The 19,643-nt window shown below is 47.2% G+C and overlaps 1 protein-coding gene across 4 annotated transcripts in view; it reads left to right on the top strand.

The window, feature by feature from the left end:
- Window positions 1-19,643, top strand: part of LOC124043258 (engulfment and cell motility protein 1-like) — a 224,797-nt gene that overhangs the window by 62,638 nt on the left and 142,516 nt on the right. For all 4 annotated transcript variants that reach the window (XM_046361639.1, XM_046361640.1, XM_046361641.1 and 1 more), the window contains one exon: window positions 13,496-13,639. In XM_046361639.1, the coding sequence (XP_046217595.1) occupies window positions 13,562-13,639 (78 nt within the window). In that variant the 5' untranslated portion in view covers window positions 13,496-13,561. The remainder of the gene's footprint in view (window positions 1-13,495; window positions 13,640-19,643) is intronic.

Below are 19,643 nucleotides of genomic sequence, written 5' to 3'. Positions count from 1 at the left end.
CTTCACTATTATACTACAATGTAGAAAATAGTCATAAAGAAAGAAAATCCCTTGAATGAGTAGGTGTGCCCAAATGTTTGGTACTGTATAATGTGAATGGCCCATATGTTTGAAAATGTTTTTGATATTACTTTTAGGGTATATCGCCCTACACTAACTGAAAGCATGGCTAGAGCGTGGGCAGGTTTCAGTGGGCCTGTGAAGTGAACGTTTCAGCCTTGAAGTGTGTGTGTGTGGTATGTGTCTCCATGTCTGTCTTGGTTTGTGAAAGTGTCTCGCTTGAAGCTTCTGTTTTGGTGTGTTGGGGTATGTCTGTTTTTAACGTCACCTTTGAAGCGGATCTTTCAGTGTATTTGTATGTTTCCAACCCTTCTCTCTCTCTCTCTCTGTGTCGTTCCGTCTAAGACTCGAAGATGGTGATAACTCGCTGTGCATGTCTCTGACCTTTTTGTTTCTTACACAAAGGCTCCTGCCTTCTTTATAGGCTGTCTGTGGCACGGTGTCACACCCTGGCCCCTTGGTGAGCCAAGGCTCTTTGTAGAAGTGTCAGATTAGCACTAAGGTTTAGGCTCTTTTGAAATCCATACAGGATGCCAGCGCCCTCTGGTCACACCTGAGAAATCCCCTCCCTGCCGCTTAGAATTCATTTTCTAAAGTAAAAAAAGAAAAGTGAGAAAAAAGTCAAGCATGTGTTCCCAGCCATCGAGTGTGATTGACTGTGGCTGCGTGGGTTGGTGTAGCTGATGTTGTTTGTTCGTGAGATGTGTGTTGGTGAGTCGTAATACTGTAGAAAATGACAATATTACATCTGGGCTTCTGCATTAAGACACATTGATCACAAAACTGTCATACATCCTATTTTTGATCATGATTTATAGATTATGTAGGCTCAGGCTGTGGGAACTGTGAAACGTGCTGGATCAGGCTTCGTTGCTCTTCATTCTTAGGGGGGTGTTCAGAATGGCAGCCTATTCTCTTTATACTACTTTCGATTAGGGTGCCGTTCGGGATGTACCTTCAGTGCCAATAGGAGGTGAAGCTTAGTGCTTTTTTTTTAGATCATGTTCTCTCTCTCTCAAAATTCAATGGGGCTTTATTGGCATGGGAAACTTGTTAACATTGCCAAAGCAAGTATGGAGCTCTGTGGTCATACATTTGACAGTAGGTTAGGACGTGCAGCTCAGTCTCCACCTCATTTTGTGGGCAGTGTGCACATAGCCTGCATTCTCTCGAGCCAGGTCTGCCTATAGCGGCCTCTCTCAGTAGCAAGGCTATGCTTACAGAGTCTGTACATAGTCAGACTCAGGCCCTTTTGCCTTGTCTCTTAGATTGTTCATTGCCTTGTGGAAGTTACCAGTGGTGGTGTTTTGGCTGAGGTAGGTGAAATTCTTTGTGCTCTAGGGAAACCGTTTCTCGATAGAATATCTATTTATTGTCTTGGCTTCTGGACCTTTTTTGGAACACCATTTTTTGTGGGCCCTTCTTGGTTGGGAACAGAAACAGTAGATAATCTGCAAACAGAGACATTTTGATTTCCAAGTCCAGTAGGGTGAGGCCGGGTGCTGCAGACAGTTCAAGTGCCCTCGCCAAGTCATTGATACACAGTGCATTCAGAAAGTATTCAGACCCTTGACTTTTTCCAGATGTTATGTTACAGCCTTATTCTAAAATTATACCGGATAATGACAAAGTGAAAATAGGTTTTAGAAGTTTTTGCAAATGCATAAAATAAAAAAACATCTGAAATGCCTTATTTACATAAGTATTCAGACCCTTTGCTATGAGACTCGAAATTGATTTAAGGCACATCCTGTTTCCATTGATCATCCTTGAGGTGTTTCAATAACTTGATTGGAGTCCACCTGTGGTAAATTCAATTGATTGGACATTATTTGTAAAGGTGCACACCTGTGTAGATAAGGTACCACAGTTGACAGTACATGTCAGATCAAAAACCAAGCCGTGAGGTTGAAGGAATTATCCTTAGAGCTCCGAGACAGGATTGTGTCGAGGCACAGATCTGGGGAAGTTTACCAAAACATCCCCAAGAACACAGTGGCCTCCTCCATTCTTAAATGGAAGAAGCTTGGAACCACCAAAACTCTTCCTTGAGTGGTCCGCCTGACCAAACTGAGCAATCGGGGGAGAAGGGCCTTGGTCAGGGAGGTGTCCAAGAACACAATGGTCACTCTGACAGAGCTCTAGAGTTCCTCTGTGGAGATGTGAGAACATTCTCTGCAACACTCCACCAATCAGGCCAGGTGGAAGCCACTCCTCGGGAAAAGGGGATGCCTAGTCAGTTGTACAACTGAATGTCTTCAACTGATATGTGTCTTCCGCATTTAACCCAAACCCTCTGAATCAGACAGGTGCAGGGGGGCTGCCTTAATCGATATCCATGTATTCGGTGCCCAGGGAACAGTGGGTTAACTGCCTTGCTCAGGGGCAGAATGACAGATTATTACCTTGTCAGCTCTGGGATTCGATCGAGCAACCTTTTGTTACTGGCCCAACGCTCTAACCACTAGGCTACAAAAGCACATGACAGCCTGCTTGGAGTTTTCCAAAGGGCACCTAAAGAACTTTGACCTTGAGAAACAAGATTCTCTGGTCTGTTGAAACCTTGACCTGAATGCAAAGCGTCACATCTGGAGGAAACCTGGCTCCATCCTTACGGTGAAGCATGGTGGTGGCAGCATCATGCTGTGGAGGTGTTTTTCTTCAGCAGGGACTGGGAGACTAGTCAGGATTGAGGGAAAGATGAATGAAGCAAAGTACAGAGATCCTTTATGACAATCTGCTCCAGATTGCACAGGACAACTGCCAGGTCACAGTTGTAAATGAGAACTTGTTCTCAACCAGCCTACCTGGTAAAATAAAGGGGAATATATATATATATATCTATATATTATTTTAACTGACCCTAAGCACACAGCCAAGACAACGCAGGAATGGCTTTTTGAGACAAGTCTCTGAATGTCCTTGAGTGGCCAAGCCGGAGCCTGGACCAACCCAATCAAACATCTCTGGAGAGACATGAAAATAGCTGTGCAGCGATGCTCCCCATCCAACCTGACGGAACTTGAGAGGATCTGCAGAGAATAATGGGAGAAACTCCCCAAATACTGGTGTGCCAAACTTGTAGCTTACCCAAGGGGACTCAAGGCTGTAATCGCTGTCAAAGATGCTTCAACAAAGTACTGAGTAAAGGGTCTGAATACTTATTTCAGTTTATTTTATACATTTGCAAAAATGTCTATAAAATCTGTCTTTTCTTTCTCATTATGGAGTATTGTGTGTACATTGATGAAACTTTTTATAACATTTTAGAATAAGGCTGTAACATAACAAAATGTGGAAAATGTCAAAGGGTCTGAGTACTTTCCAAATGCACTGTATACACTGAACAGAAATATAAACACAACATAAAGTGTTGGTCCCATGTCTGATAAGCTGAAATAAAATTTCCCAGAAATGCTCCATACTCACAGAAAGCTTATTTCTCTCATTCTGTGCACAATTTCTTTTTACATCCCTGTTGGTGAACATTTCTCCTTTGCCAAGATAATCCATCCACCTGACAGGTGTGGTATATCATTGTACAGGTGCACCTTGTGCTGGGGACAATAAAAAAATGCTCTGAAATGTACAGTTTTGTCACACAACACAATACCATGTCCAGGTTTTGAGTGAGCATGTGGCATGCTGACTGCTGGAATGTCCACCAGAGCTTTTGCCAGATCATTTAATGTTCATTTCTCTACCATTTCTCTCCATCGTAGTTTTAGATAATTTGGCAGTACGTCCAACCGGCCTCATGACCGCAGACCACGTGTAACCACGCCAGCCTAGGGACCTCCGTATCTGGCTTTTTCCACCTGCGGGATTGTCTGAGACCAGCCACCCTGGCAGCTGATGAAACTATGGGGTTGCACAACTGAGTAATTTCTGCATAAACTTTCAGAAACCGTCTCAGTGAAGCTCATCTGTGTGCTCGTCATCCTCACCAGGGTCTAGACATGACTGCAGTTCGGAGTCGTAACCATGTTCACCTTCAATGTCCACCTGCATGCTGGAGAAGTCTGCTCTTCACGGATTAAACTGTACCGGTTTCAACTGTACTGGGCAGTATGGTGTCATGTGGGTGAGCGATTTGCTGATGTCAACGTTGTGAACAGAGTTCTCCATGGTGGGGTTATGATGTGGGAAGGCATAAGCTCCGGACAACAAACACCATTGCATTTTATTGATGGCAATTTGAATGCACAGTGATAACGTGACAAGATACTGAGGCCCATTGTTGTGCCATTCATTCACCACCAACATGATAATGCACAGCCCCATGTCGCAAGGATCTGTACACAATTACTGGAAGCTGAAAATATCCCAGTTCTTCTATGGCCTTTTGAGCAAGTTTGGGATGCTCTGGATCGATGTGTGAGACTGCGTGTTCCAGTTCCCACCAATATCCAGCAACATCGCACACCATTGAAGAGGAGTGGGACAACATTCCACAGGCCACAATCAACAGCCTGATTAACTCTATACGAAGGAGATGTCACACTGCATAAGGCAAATGGTGGTCACCGGATACTGACTGGTTTTCTGATCCACGCCCCTACTTTTAAAAAAATATCTGTGACCAACAGATGTATTTCCAGTCATGTGGCCTAATTTATTTATTTAAATTGACTGATTTCCTTCAATGAACTGTGACTCATTAAAATCCTTAAAATTGTTGCATGTTGCTTTTATATATTTATTCAGTGCCTTATAGTGTATGTGTTGAAGCTGCATCCCTGTCTCACTCCACAGCTCTGAGGAAACACCCCCCAACACCACTTTCCATCAGTTTATATAGCAGACCCTCGTGCCAAATTGTGTCTAAAGCTTTTTTGAAATCAACAAAGCATGAGCAGACTACGCGATTGTCTTGGTGTGCTTGGACAATGTTAGTTTGTTGGTGATGTGGATGCCAAGGAACTTGGAGGTCTCAAACGGCTCCACTACAGCCCCGTCGATGAGAATTGGGGTGTGCTCGGTCCTCCTTTTTCCTGTAGTCCACAATCATCTCCTTTTGTCTTGATCACGTTGAGGAAGGCTTCTTCTCCAAGAGGCTTCTTAACAGCCTTACCCCCAAGCCATAAGACTCCTGAACATCTAATCAGATGGCTACCCAGACTATTTGCATTGCCCCCCCCCCTCCCCCATTTCTACGCTGAGCTACACTGTTATTATCTATGCATAGTCACTTTAATAAATCTACCTATAAGTACATATTACCTCAATTACCTAGACACCGGTGCCCCCGCACATTGACTCTGTACAGGTACTCCCTGTATATAGCCTCGCTATTGTTATTTTACTGCTGCTCTTTAATTATTTGTTACTTTTCCCTCTTACTTTTTTTTTATAGGTATTTTCTGCGTTGTTGGTTAAGGGCTTGTCAGTAAGCATTTCACTGTTGTATTCGGTGCATGTGACAAATAAAATTAGATTTTGATTCAATTTGTTTTTCAATATGGGTGTACAGGTTCACTCCTCTTTCCTTTCTCTTTTCTCTCTTATCCTCCCTACCCTCTCTCTTCCACTTTCTATCGGCTTCCTTCCTCTCTGCAGAGGACAAGACTTCTTATGTTTCCTCATAAATATTTGAGCAGAAACACAACACTTTCTGCTGTCCAACAAATCAAATCCTTCTCTCTCTTCCCCTCTTTACCGCCTCCTTTGTTGATGCCTTTGTTCTCCCAGTTGTGACCTTCTGGCGTGAGATTGATTTTCAGGTCCTTGAGGTGATTTTTGGGGGGTGCAATTTCACTCTTTCCGAGTCCATAATAACCCAGTGGATTAACGGGTCACTTTAGTGGTGTGACCTCCTTGCTGCAAGTGTCTCTCAGATTACATGTCTATCCCTAATGTTTTCTATAAAGACAGTGGGAGAGAGAGACTTGCCCTCTCATGTCTCTTTAGTTATCCTCTCTGGCAGAGCTGTTTTGTATGGTCTACATATTACCAAGGATTAAGGATATCGACTACCATGACATGATCACCTTTCACAACCGTTTGCTCTATAACAATCCACAATTTGCATTGTAAAGTGGAGAAAAATAAAACTACCTCCTCCGGGATAACATACACACATAGTGAATCTTGATTGTCTTACTGCTGTGTAGCACAGTGCAGCCTATAAGATAACCCAGAGCAGAATTCCAGTGTTCCTGGCAGCCCTGACTACCCCTCTCCTCTACCAAGATCCCCTCCACTAGAGTTACTGTTACCATATCTCTCTGTGATGAGAGAGGAAGGATGATAGGGTCCTGCATCCCAGATGGCACCCTATTCCCTATATAGTTCACTACTTTTGACCAGAGCTCACACATGCAAATGCATAAACACTCGCTTGCGCACGAAAACACACAGTTTATCTTGCTTTGCTGCTTCTTTGATTTCTGTATATCTATAGATGAACACATCACTCCCACGAAGGCTCTAGTATTCTGTATATCTATAAATAAACACATCACTCCAATGAAGGCTCTAGGTTTCTGTATATCTATAAATAAACACATCACTCCAATGAAGGCTCTAGTTTTCTGTATATCTCTAAATAAACACATCACTCCCACGAAGGCTCTAGTTTTCTGTATATCTCTAAATAAACACATCACTCCAATGAAGGCCCTAGTTTTCTGTATATCTATAAATAAACACATCACTCCAATGAAGGCTCTAGTTTTCAGTATATCTATAAATAAACACATCACTCCAACGAAGGCTCTAGTTTTCAGTATATCTCTAAATAAACACATCACTCCAACAAAGGCTCTAGTTTTCTGTATATCTCTAAATAAACACATCACTCCAACGAAGGCTCTAGTTTTCTGTATATCTCTAAATAAACACATCACTCCCACAAAGGCTCTAGTTTTCTGCCTGTATGGGAAAACGGTCATGTTATAACACTAAAGGCAGTGTGTTCCAAGGCTCTGTTGGTGTTGATGCATCATTCTATTTACAGAGGGAAGGCACTATTGCTTCGGTGCGCGTCCTCCTGAAGATGAGTTTTGGTGTGCGTGCGCGTGTCGCTATGCTCCTATACCCAAAGTGAAAAGGGCAGCTTGTGCTCATCAAGACAATGCTCTTCTATTTGTGCCTCCTGTGTTCTGTCTCTCTCTCTCTGCCTCCCTCCCTTTCCTCTTTCCTAGAACAGAGGACAAAACACAATTTTCTCTGAATGAGCCTAAAGAAGGGAGAGGCATGAACGGACAGAGAGCGAGAGAGAGAGTCTGTGTTTTTAGTGAGGAGCCTGGTTTCATCAACACAATACAGACAGCTGCAGTCTGGAAGGACACACACACACACACACTAAAGGCAAAGTTCCTCAAAGTTCTCATTATACATACACTCCAATGTTTAAACCGAGTCCAAAATTTCCCTTAGACTTATTTTAATATCGCAAAAAAATAATGCTTTTGGTTTTTATGAATTTTGGGAAGTTCGTCACAACAAAGAAAAGGTGACTGTGTGACACACCCTGGATGGAAATAAAGATGCAGCTAGCTAGTGTCTACTGAAGCCATGGCTCCCATGGCAACAGGCCCTGAACAAGGGCTGTGCTTATTTATTTTGGGGTGAGTCACTCAGTCACACAACACCACACCAGACAGATGACATGACTACTGTCTTAAGAATAAACAGTGCATGAGGAGCGAGAGACACGAAGGCTACATACATTGGCTGTGTCTGAAATGGCACCCTATTCTCTAGTGCAGCCATCGAGATGTGTTCTTTTCTTGCGTCCCATATGACACCCTATTCCCTTTATAGTGCATTACATTAGACCAGAGCTCCGGGACCCTTTTCACTATATCGTACACTACTTTTGACCAGAGCTGTATACTGGACCCTGGTCTAAAGTAGTGCACCTCATAGGGAATAGAGTGTTATTTGGGAAACTACCCTTGAGTCGACCCTGAGACTGGATCCATGTATTATGAAAGAGGATTAAATATGTAAAGGAGCTTCTCATCCAGGAGTGAAGATGGCCCAAGCCATCAAGATCCAGACAGAAGTCCTGAATAATACATGACATTGCTTTGCTGTTTTTTTGTATATCTACAGTGTCTGTACCCCAAATGGCTCCCTAGTAGTGTGTGATCTATATAGTGCACTACTTCTGACCAGGACCAATGGATTGGGGGCCAAAGGTAGTGCAATGCCACTGCTTTTACTATAAGTTAATTATGACTATAAGAAATCTAAGATGTGTCAAATAAATGATATCCAGCTCAGGACTCCAGCTATGCATTTAGTTTGCTAACTTGTTATCGAAGTGGCTAGATGTCAAGTTCAAGCTTCTTGGTTACAGCAGAGACATTCAATCCCCTCCTCGATTAAGATCCCTGTTGCCTAAATTGTTTTGAGCAACAACAAAAAAAAATACATATATATATATATATAATTGTATGTTTTATTTTATGTATTTTTTTGTTGTTGCTCAAATATATACAGTTAAAGTCGGACGTTTACATACACCTTAGCCAAATATATTTAAACTCCTTTTTTTCCACAATTTCTGACATTTAATCAGAGTAAAAATTCTCTGTCTTAGGTCAGGATTTACCACTAGAGAGTGATTTATTTCAGCTTTTATTTCTTTCATCACATTCCCAGTGGGTCAGAAGTTTCCATACACTCAATTAGTATTTGGTAGCATTGCCTTTACATTTCTTAACTTGTTTCAAAACGTTTCGAGTAGCCTTCCACAAGCTTCCCACAAGTTGGGTGAATTTTGGCCCATTCCTCCTGACAAGAGCTGGTGTAACTGAGTCAGTTTGTAGGCCTCCTTGCTCGCACACGCTTTTTCAGTTCTGCCCACAAATTTTCTATAGGATTGAGGTCAGGGCTTTGTGATGGCCACTCCAATACCTTGACTTTGTTGTCCTTAAGGCATTTTGCCACAACTTTGGAAGTATGCTTGGGGTCATTGTCCATTTGGAAGACCCATTTGCGACCAAGCTTTCATTTCCTGACTGATGTCTTGAGATGTTGCTTCAATATATCCACGTAATTTTCCTGCCTCATGATGTGACCTATTTTGTGAAGTGCACCAGTCCCTCCTGCAGCAAAGCACCCCCAAAACATGATGCTGCCACCACCTTGTTTCACGGTTGGGATGGTGTTCTTCGGCTTGCAAGCATCCCCTTTTTTCCTCCAAACATAACAATGTTCATTATGGTCAAACAGTTCTATTTTTGTTTCATCAGACCAGAGGGCATTTCTCCAAAAAGTTTGATCTTTGTCCCCATGTGCAGTTGCAAACCGTAGTCTGGCTTTTTTTAATGGCTGTTTTGGAGCAGTGGCTTCTTCCTTGCTGAGCGGCCTTTCAGGTTATGTCGATAAAAAACTAGTTTTACTGTGGATATAGATACCTTTGCACCCGTTTCCTCCAGTATCTTCGCAAGGTCCTTTTCTGTTGTTCTGGGATTAATGTGCACATTGAGCACCAAAATATTTTCATCTCTAGGATACAGAACGCATCTCCTTCCTGAGCGGTATGACATTGGCGTGGTTCCATGGTTTTTATACGTTTGTACAGATGAACGTGGTACTTTCAGGCGTTTGGAAATTGCTCCCAAGGATGAACCAGACTTGTAGAAGTCTACAATTGTTGTTCTGAGGTCTTGGCTGATTTCTTTTGATTGCCCCATGATGTCAAGCAAAGAGGCACTGAGTTTGAAGGTAGGCATTGAAATGCATCCACAAGTACACCTCCAATTGACTCACATGATGTCAATTAGCCTATCAGAAGCTTCTAAAGCCGTGACATAATTTACTTTACCTTTCCAAAGTGTTTTCAAGGCACAGTCAACTATGTTTACGTAAACTTCTGACCCACTGGAATTGTGATACAGTGAATTATAAGTGAAATAATCTGTCTGTAAACAATTGTTGGAAAAATTACTTGTGTCATGCACAAAGTAGATGTCCTTACCGACTTGCCAAAACTATAGTTTGTTAACAAGAAATTTGTGGAGTGGTTGAAAAACTAGTTTTAATGACTCCAACCTAAGTGTATGTAAACGTCTGACTTCAACTGTATATATTTAAACTATTCAGACCCGTTACATTTTTTTATTTTTTATATAAGTCTGTAATTGTGTTAAAAATAAAAAACGGACACCTTATTACATAAGTATTCAGACCCTTTGCTATGAGACTCGAAATTAAGCTCAGGTGCATCCTGTTTCCATTGATCATCCTTAAGATATTTCTACAACTTGATTGCAGTCCAATCGATTGATTGTACATGATTTGGAAAGGCACACACCTGTCTATAAAGTTTCACAGTTGACAGTGCATGTCAGAGCAAAAACCAAGCCATGAGGTCGAAGGAATTGTCCGTAGAGCTCAGAGACAGGATTGTGTCAGCACAGATCTAGGGAAGGGTACCAAAAAATGTCTGCAGAATTGAAGGTCCCCAAGAACACAGTGCCCTCCATCATTCTTAAATGGAAGAAGTTTGTATCCACCAAGACTTTTCCTTGAGCTGGCTGCCTGGTTGAACTGAGCATTTGGGCAGAAGTGCCTTAGTCAGACAGGTGACCAAGATTCTGATGTTTCCTCTGACAGAGTTTCTCCGTTGAGATGGGAGAACTTCCTAGAAGGACAACCATCTCTGCAGCACTCCACCAGTTAGGCCTTTATGGTAGAGTGACCAGATGGAAACCACTCCTCAGTAAAAGATGGAAAGGAGAAAAGTACAGCGACGACAGAACAACGACCCTAAGCACACAGCCAAGACAACACAGGAATGGCTTCGGGACAAGTCTCAATGTCCTTGAGTGGCCCAGCCAGAGCCCAAACTTGAACCCGATCATCTCTGGAGAGACGTAAAAATAGCTGTGCAGCGATGCTCCCCATCCAAACTGACATAACTTGAGAGTATCTCCTGAGAAGAATGGGAGAAACTCCCCAAATAAAGGTGTGCCAAGCTTGTAGCGTCATACCCAAGACGACTCCAGGCTGTAATCGCTGTCAAAGGTGCTTCAACAAAGTACTGAGTAAAGGGTCTGAATACTTATGTAAATGTAATATTTTCATTATTATTATTTTGTCATTATGGGGAATTGTTTGTAGGTTTATGAGGGAAAACAATAATCTAATCCATTTTAATATGAGGCTGTAACGTAACAAAATTTGGATTTAGTTTGTTGTTGTATATACAGTATAAGTACAAGTCAAAAGTTTGGACACTACTCATTCAAGGGTTTTTCTTTATTTTTACTATTTGTATACGTTGTAGAATAATAGTGAAGACATCAAACATATGAAATAAGACATTGAATCATGTAATAACCCCCCCCAATTTTTTTTTTTTTTTTAAATGTTATATTTGAGATTCTTCAAAGTAGCCACTCTTTGCGTTGATGACAGCTTTGCACACTCTTGGCATTCTCTCAACCAGCTTCATGAGGTAGTCACCTGGAATGCATTTCAATTAACAGGTGCGCCTTGTTATTAGTGAATTTGTGGAATTTCTTTCCTTAATGCCTTTTAGCCAATCAGTTGTTTTGAGGTAGGGTTGGTATACAGAAGATTTGGTAAAAGATTAAGTCCATATTATGGCAAGAACAGCTCAAATAAGCAAAGAGAAATGACAGTCCATTACTTTAAGACATGAAGGTCAGTGGAGAATTTCAAGAACTTTGAAAGTGTCAAGTGCAGTCGCAAAAACCATCAAGCGCTATGATGAAACTGGCTCTCATGAGGACCACAACAGGAAAGGGAGACCCAGAGTTACCTCTGCTGCAGAGGATCAGTTCAAACCAGCCTCAGAAATTGCAGCCCAAATAAATGCTTCATGGTGTTCAAGTAACAGACACACCTCAACATGAACTGTTCAAAGGAGACTGTGTGAATCAGGCTTTCATGTTCATATTGCTGCGAAGAAACCACTGCTAAAGGACATCAATAATAAGAAGAGACTTGCTTGGGTCAAGAAACACGAGCAGTGGACATTACACCAGTGGAAATCTGTCCTTTGGTCTGAGTCCAAATTTGAGATTTCTGGTTCCAACCGCTGTGTCTTTGCGAGATGTAGAGTAGGTGTAGAGATGATCTCCGCATGTGTGGTTCCCACCATGAAGCATGGAGGAGGAGGTGTGATGGTTTGGCATTGCTTTGCTGGTGACACTGTCAGTGATTTATTTAGAATTGGAAGCACACATAACCAGCATGGCTGCCGCAGCATTACGCCATATTATCTGGTTTGCGCTTAGTGGGACCATAATTAGTTTTTTAACAAAACAATGACCCAACACACCTCCAGGCTGTTTACAGGCTATTTGACAAAGGAGAGTGATGACCTGGCCTCCACAATCACCTGACCTCAACCCAATTGAAATGGTTTGGTATAAGTTGGACTGCTGAGTGAAGGAAAAGCAGCCAACAAGTGCTCAGCATATGTGGGAACTCCTTCAAGACAGTTGGAAAATCATTCCATGTGAAGCTGGTTGAGAGAATGCAAAGTGTGTGAAGTTGTCATCAAGTTAAAAGGTAGAATCAAAAATCTAAATATATTTTGATTTGTTGAAAAATAAATGGGTTACTACTTTATTCCATATGTGTTATTTCATAGTTTTGATGTCTCAAAAAAAAGAAAAACCCTTGAATGAGTAGGTGTGTCCAAACCTTTGACTGGTAATGTATATAATTGTCTTATATAATAAAAAATAATAATAGCGCCACTTGCTAGCTAATACTGTATATCCCTGTATGGTACAGAAATGGTATAACTGTATGAAAATCGGGATACAGCCCAACACTAGGAAGTGCTGCCTGCCTCAGAAGTCTGTCCGGTCCTCTGGACTTCTCTGAGTGGAGACAGCAGCTTAACCAGTCTTGTCTTAGGAAGCCAGGGAAGATGAATTCTCCTCTCTCTCTCTCTCTCTCTCTCTCTCTCCTCCCTCTCTCTCTCTCCTCTCTCTCTCTCCCTCTCCCCTCTCTCTCTCCTCTCTCTCTCTCTCCCCCTTTCTCTCTCTCTCTCTCTCTCTCTCTCTCTCTCTATGTGTCTGTCTGCGAGGTGTATATGTGGAATTGTATGTCCTTGTCTGCTAATGCTCCTCAAGCCTGTAACACCTCTGATGCTGCCTGCCATGTATGTCACACCGCTGCCCTCATCACCAAGAGCCAAGCACGACACACACCTGGCCACTGGAGATAAGCTGCTGAGGCTGGGTTCAGTAGCAACACCTGCTGAGGTTGGGTTCAGGAGTAACACCTGCTGAGGGCAAAAGGGGTGCAAATCAATATTAGGAAGGTGTTCTGAGGTTGGGTTCAGGAGCAAACCTGCTGAGGCTGGGTTCAGTACATTTGGTAGCAACATAGTACTGTGTCAGCAAAAATGTAAGAATTTTATGAATTCTATTGTAGTCTGTTCTACTCTATGCTGTCCATTCACCATGTTGACCTCTGTCTGTTTCTCTCCCTCCAGGTTTGGATGAGAGCTCTTCAGCAGTGAGACAGTGAGAGGCACTTCCACACCCCCTCCACCGCCATCATGCCACCGCCCTCTGATATCGTCAAGGTGGCCATCGAGTGGCCGGGGGCCTTCCCAAAGCTCATGGAGATAGACCAGGTCAGTGCCTGATGAAAAAGAGGGTCCAATTTCCCAATAAGCTGCCCAGTACTACTTTCACCTAATTGTCTCAAAACCATTGGTGACAATCCTACGCATTGCTAGTCCTTTGCCTGACTCAGATTAGTGCAGTCAGTTGCACTCATAGAGCCTAGTTTTCCGGACCTAGATTCTCAATTGAGCATGGTTTTTAGTCCAGGACAAGGCTTAATAATGTTATGTTATAATTAAGCAATAAGGCAGGAGGGGGTGTGGTATATGGTCAAAATACCATGGCAAAGGGCTGTTCTTATCCACAACACAATGTGGAGTGCCTGGATACAGCCGTTAGCTGTGGTATAATGGCCATATACCACAAACCCCAGAGCTGTATTGCTATTATAAACTGGTTACCAACGTAATTAGAGCAGTAAAAATACATGAATGCACTCCTGCCGTCAGTGGCTCTCAGTGGTTAGGAAGATGGAGAATTCACCTAGTGTGCATCCCAAATGGCACTCTATTCCCTTTATTGTGCACAACATTTGTCACCTCTATTTCACCTCTATCTCCTACTGTACCCCTGAGCTAGTAGTTTACCCTGGGTGGCTGCAACACAGCACAGTAATCCTTTGTTGTGGATTATAATGTACACACCCACTGATGTAAAGGGATATGTACACAAGGTGTCCTGTCAGACGTTCGATGTGATACACCTGTAGCACAAATTACACCTCTATGTATATCATCTCTGTAAATGTAATTGTTACTCTGACAACGTACACTGTCATGGAGTTAGGTGCTACTGAGAGATGCATGCATTTTCAGCCAAGCTGTTTTAACTGTGAAAACATGCCCACACTTCTTTCTCTTCCTCCCTCTCTCGATTCTCCTCCCTCTCCTCCCTCTTTCTCTCCTCCATCCCCTCTCCTCCCTCTCTCGACTCTCCTCCCTCCCCTCTCCTCCCTCTTTCTCTTCTCTGTGGGGCCTCTGTTAGCAGCCTAGGCCCTGCAGAATATTCCTGCCTGCCTCCATTGCTGACTGAGTCACCCAATGAATGTGTTAAAGCAGCCAGCTCAGTGCTCTGGAGCCCATTGAGGCTAGCAGCCAGCTCAGTGCTCTGGAGCCCATTGAGACTAGCAGCCAGCTCAGTGCTCTGGAGCCCATTGAGGCTAGCAGTCAGCTCAGTGCTCTGGAGCCCATTGAGGCTAGCAGCCAGCTCAGTGCTCTGGAGCCCATTGAGGCTAGCAGCCAGCTCAGTGCTCTGGAGCTCATTGAGGCTATGCTCTGGAGACCATTGAGACTAACAGCCAGTGCAATGCTCTGGAGCTCATTGAGACTAGAGCCTCTACAGAGTGAGCTGCTGCCTCTCTATCACATAGCAACACTATGTGTGTGTGTGTGTTTGTGTGTGTGTAACTCTGCTAGTGTGCCTCCCAGGCCTCTACCCAAACATTTGTTTTTTAGTGTCTGAGAATTGATCTATGTACAGCACATGCTAAAGAGAGAGAACTAGCTACTGTAGCTCTGAGGGGCTGGTGAGGATGCTCTAGACAGGGAGAGAGAGGGTGGAGATATAGGGACAGAGGGTGGAGGTAGAGATAGAGGGGGGGTGATAGCAAGACAGATAGAGAGGGGAGGTAAAGCGAGAGAGAGGTAGCGAGGGAGGAGGTAGCGAGGGAGGAGGTAGCGAGGGAGGAGGTAGCGAGGGAGGAGGTAGCGAGGGAGAGGTGGCGAGAGGGAGGAGGTGGCGAGAGGGAGGAGGTGGCGAGAGGGAGGAGGTGCGAGAGGGAGGAGGGAGGAGGTGGCGAGAGGGAGGAGGTGGCGAGAGGGAGGAGGTGGCGAGAGGGAGGAGGTGGCGAGAGGGAGGAGGTGGCGAGAGGGAGGAGGTGGCGAGAGGGAGGAGGTGGCGAGAGGGAGGAGGTGGCGAGAGGGAGGAGGTGGCGAGAGGGAGGAGGTGGCGAGGAGGAGGAGGTGGCGAGAGGGAGGAGGTGGCGAGAGGGAGGAGGTGGCGAGAGGGAGGAGGTGGCGAGAGGGAGGAGGTGGCGAGAGGGAGGAGGTGGCGAGAGGGAGGAGGTGGCGAGGGAGGGAGGAGGTGGCGAGAGGGAGGAGGTGGCGAGAGGGAGGAGGTGGCGAGGGAGGGAGGAGGTGGCGAGAGGGAGGAGGTGGCGAGGGGGAGGAGGTGGCGAGGGGAGGAGGTGGCGAGGGGGAGGAGGTGGCGAGGGGGAGGAGGTGGCGAGGGGAGGAGGTGGCGAGAGGGAGAGGAGGTGGCGAGAGGGAGAGGAGGTGGCGAGAGGGAGAGGAGGTGGCGAGGGAGGGAGGGAGGGAGGAGGTGGCGAGAGGGAGGGAGGGAGGAGGTGGCGAGAGGGAGAGAGGAGAGGGAGGAGGTAGCGAGAGAGAGGGGAGGGAGGAGGAGGGAGAGAGAGAGGAGAGGGAGGGAGGAGGTAGCGAGAGAGGGAGAGGGAGGAGGAGAGGGAGGAGGTAGAGGGATGTAGAGAGAGGGGGAGAGAGGAGAGAGAGGGAGAGAGGGAGAGGGAGAGAGGGAGAGGGAGGAGGTAGCGATGTAGAGAGGGAGAGAGGTAGCGAGAGAGAGGGAGGGAGAGAGAGAGAGAGAGGGAGAGGGAGGAGGTAGCGAGAGAGAGAGAGAGAGGGAGAGGTAGCGAGAGAGAGAGAGAGAGGGAGGAGGTAGCGAGAGAGAGAGGGAGAGGGAGGAGGTAGCGAGAGAGAGGGAGAGGGAGGAGGTAGCGAGAGAGAGGGAGAGGGAGGAGGTAGCGATGTAGAGAGGTAGAGAGGTAGCGAGAGAGAGGGAGGAGGTAGCGAGGGAGGAGGTAGCGAGGTAGCGAGGGAGGAGGTAGCGAGGGAGAGAGGGAGGAGGTAGAGAGAGAGAGGGAGGAGGTAGCGAGAGAGAGGGAGGAGGTAGCGAGAGAGAGGGAGGGAGGGAGAGGAGAGGGAGGAGGTAGCGAGAGAGAGGGAGGAGGTAGCGAGAGAGAGAGAGAGGAGAGGGAGGAGGAAGAGAGAGAGAGAGAGGGAGGAGGTAGAGAGAGAGAGAGAGAGGGAGGAGGAAGAGAGAGGAGGAAGAGAGAGAGGGAGGAGGTAGAGAGAGAGAGAGAGAGGGAGGAGGTAGCGAGAGAGAGAGAGAGGGAGGAGGTAGCGAGAGAGAGAGGGAGGAGGTAGCGAGAGAGAGGGAGGAGGTAGCGGGAGAGAGGGAGGTAGCGGGAGAGAGGGAGGTAGCAGGAGAGAGGGAGGTAGCGGGCGAGAGGGAGGTAGCGGGCGAGAGGGAGGTAGCGGGCGAGAGGGAGGTAGCGGGAGAGGGGGAGGTAGCGAGAGAGAGGGAGAGAGAGGGAGGAGAGAGGGAGGAGGTAGCGAGAGAGAGGGAGGAGGTAGCGAGAGAGAGGGAGGGTAGCGAGAGAGAGGGAGGTAGCGAGAGAGAGGGAGGAGGTAGCGAGAGAGAGGAGGAGGTAGCGAGAGAGGGAGGAGGTAGCGAGAGAGAGGGGGAGGGCGAGAGAGAGAGGGAGGGAGCGAGAGAGAGAGAGAGAGAGAGAGAGAGGAGAGAGAGAGAGGAGAGAGAGAGAGAGGGAGGAGGAGAGAGAGAGAGGGGGAGAGGGAGGAGGGAGAGATGTAGAGAGGTAGAGAGGTAGAGAGGAGGAGGTAGCGAGGTAGCGAGGGAGGAGGAGAGAGGGAGGAGGTAGCGAGAGAGAGAGGAGGAGGTAGCGAGAGAGAGGGAGGAGGGAGAGGAGAGAGAGGAGGTAGCGAGAGAGAGGGAGGAGGTAGCGAGAGAGAGAGGGGGAGGAGGTAGCGAGAGAGAGAGAGAGAGAGGGAGGAGGTAGCGAGAGAGAGGGAGAGAGAGAGAGAGAGAGAGAGAGAGAGAGAGAGAGAGAGGAGAGAGAGAGAGAGAGAGAGAGGAGAGAGAGAGAGGGAGGAGGTAGAGAGAGAGAGGGAGGAGGTAGAGAGAGAGAGGGAGGAGGTAGAGAGAGAGGGAGGAGGTAGAGAGAGAGAGGGAGGAGGTAGAGAGAGAGAGGGAGGAGGTAGAGAGAGAGAGGGAGGAGGAGAGAGAGAGAGAGGGAGGAGGTAGAGAGAGAGGGAGGAGGTAGAGAGAGAGAGGGAGGAGGTAGAGAGAGAGAGGAGGAGGTAGAGAGAGAGAGGAGGAGAGTAGAGAGGAGAGGGAGAGGTAGAGAGAGAGAGAGGGAGGAGGTAGAGAGAGAGGGGAGGAGGTAGAGAGAGAGAGAGAGAGGAGGTAGAGGAGAGAGGAGAGAGAGAGGGGGGAGGAGGTAGAGAGAGAGAGGAGGGAGAGGAGAGAGAGAGAGAGGGAGAGAGAGAGAGAGAGAGAGGGGGAGAGAGAGAGAGAGAGAGAGGGAGGAGGAGAGAGAGAGAGAGGGAGGAGAGAGGAGGAGAGAGAGGGAGAGGAGAGAGAGAGAGAGAGAGAGAGGAGGTAGCGAGAGAGAGGGAGGAGGAGGAGAGAGAGAGGTAGAGAGAGAGAGGAGAGAGAGAGGAGGAGGAGAGAGGTAGAGAGAGAGGTAGAGAGGAGGTAGAGAGAGAGGAGAGGGGGAGGAGGTAGAGAGAGAGGAGGGAGAGGAGGTAGCGAGAGAGAGGAGAGAGGAGGTAGCGAGAGAGAGAGGGGGAGGAGGTAGCGAGAGAGAGAGGGAGGAGGAGGGAGGAGAGAGAGAGGGGAGGTAGCGAGAGAGAGAGGGGAGGTAGCGAGAGGAGGAGAGAGAGGGAGGTAGCGAGAGAGAGGGGGAGGAGGAGGAGAGAGAGAGGAGAGGAGAGAGGGAGGTAGAGAGAGGGAGGAGGAGAGAGGGAGAGAGAGAGAGGGAGGTAGCGAGAGAGGGGAGGAGAGAGAGGGAGGTAGCGAGAGAGAGAGAGAGAGAGGGAGGAGGAGCGGGAGGTAGCGAGAGGAGGTAGAGAGAGAGGAGGTAGCGAGAGAGAGAGAGGAGGTAGCGAGAGAGAGGGAGGTAGCGAGAGAGAGGGAGAGGAGGGAGGAGAGAGAGAGGGAGGAGGTAGCGAGAGAGAGGAGAGAGAGGGAGGTAGCGAGAGAGAGGGAGAGAGAGGGAGGGAGGTAGCGAGAGAGGTAGGAGAGAGAGGGAGGAGAGAGAGAGAGGGAGGAGGTAGAGAGAGAGGAGAGAGAGAGGAGAGAGAGGGAGGAGGAGAGAGAGGTAGAGAGAGGAGGTAGCGAGAGGAGAGGGAGGAGGTAGAGAGAGAGGAGAGAGGAGAGGAGAGGGAGGAGGTAAGCGAGAGAGAGAGGTAGAGAGGGAGGAGGAAGAGAGAGAGGGAGCGAGAGGAAGAGGAGAGAGAGAGGGAGGAGGAGAGAGAGGAGGAAGAGAGAGGGAGGAGGAAGAGAGAGGAGGAAGAGAGAGGGAGGAGGAAGAGCGAGAGGGAGGGAGAGAGGTAGAGGGAGGAGAGAGAGAGGGAGGAGAGAGAGAGGAGGAGGAGAGAGAGAGGGAGGAGAGAGAGGGAGGTAGAGAGGAGGGAGGTAGCGAGAGAGAGGGAGAGAGGGAGGGAGAGGGAGGGAGAGAGGGAGGTAGCGAGAGGGAGGAGAGAGAGAGAGGGGGAGGGAGAGAGAGGAGGGGGAGAGAGAGGGAGAGAGAGCGAGAGGGAGAGAGAGAGAGAGAGAGGAGAGAGAGAGAGAGAGAGAGAGGAGAGAGAGAGGGAGAGAGAGAGAGAGAGAGAGAGAGAGAGAGAGGGAGGAGAGAGAGAGAGAGAGGGGGTAGAGGAGGAGGTAGAGAGAGAGAGAGAGAGGGAGGAGGTAGCGAGAGAGAGAGAGAGAGGGAGGAGGTAGCGAGAGAGAGAGAGAGAGGAGGGAGGAGGAGAGAGAGAGAGGGAGGGAGGAGAGAGAGAGAGAGGGAGGAGGTAGAGAGAGAGAGAGAGAGAGAGGAGAGAGAGAGAGAGAGAGAGGGAGGAGGTAGAGAGAGAGAGAGAGAGAGGAGGGAGAGAGAGGAGAGAGGGAGGAGAGGGAGAGAGAGGGAGGAGAGAGAGAGAGGGAGGAGGAGAGAGAGAGAGAGAGGGAGGAGGTAGAGAGAGAGAGGGAGAG

The sequence above is a fragment of the Oncorhynchus gorbuscha genome, linkage group LG09, assembly GCF_021184085.1.
Source record: "Oncorhynchus gorbuscha isolate QuinsamMale2020 ecotype Even-year linkage group LG09, OgorEven_v1.0, whole genome shotgun sequence".
Lineage (NCBI taxonomy): Eukaryota > Metazoa > Chordata > Actinopteri > Salmoniformes > Salmonidae > Oncorhynchus > Oncorhynchus gorbuscha.
This window is presented reverse-complemented; position numbering and strand designations above follow the sequence as displayed.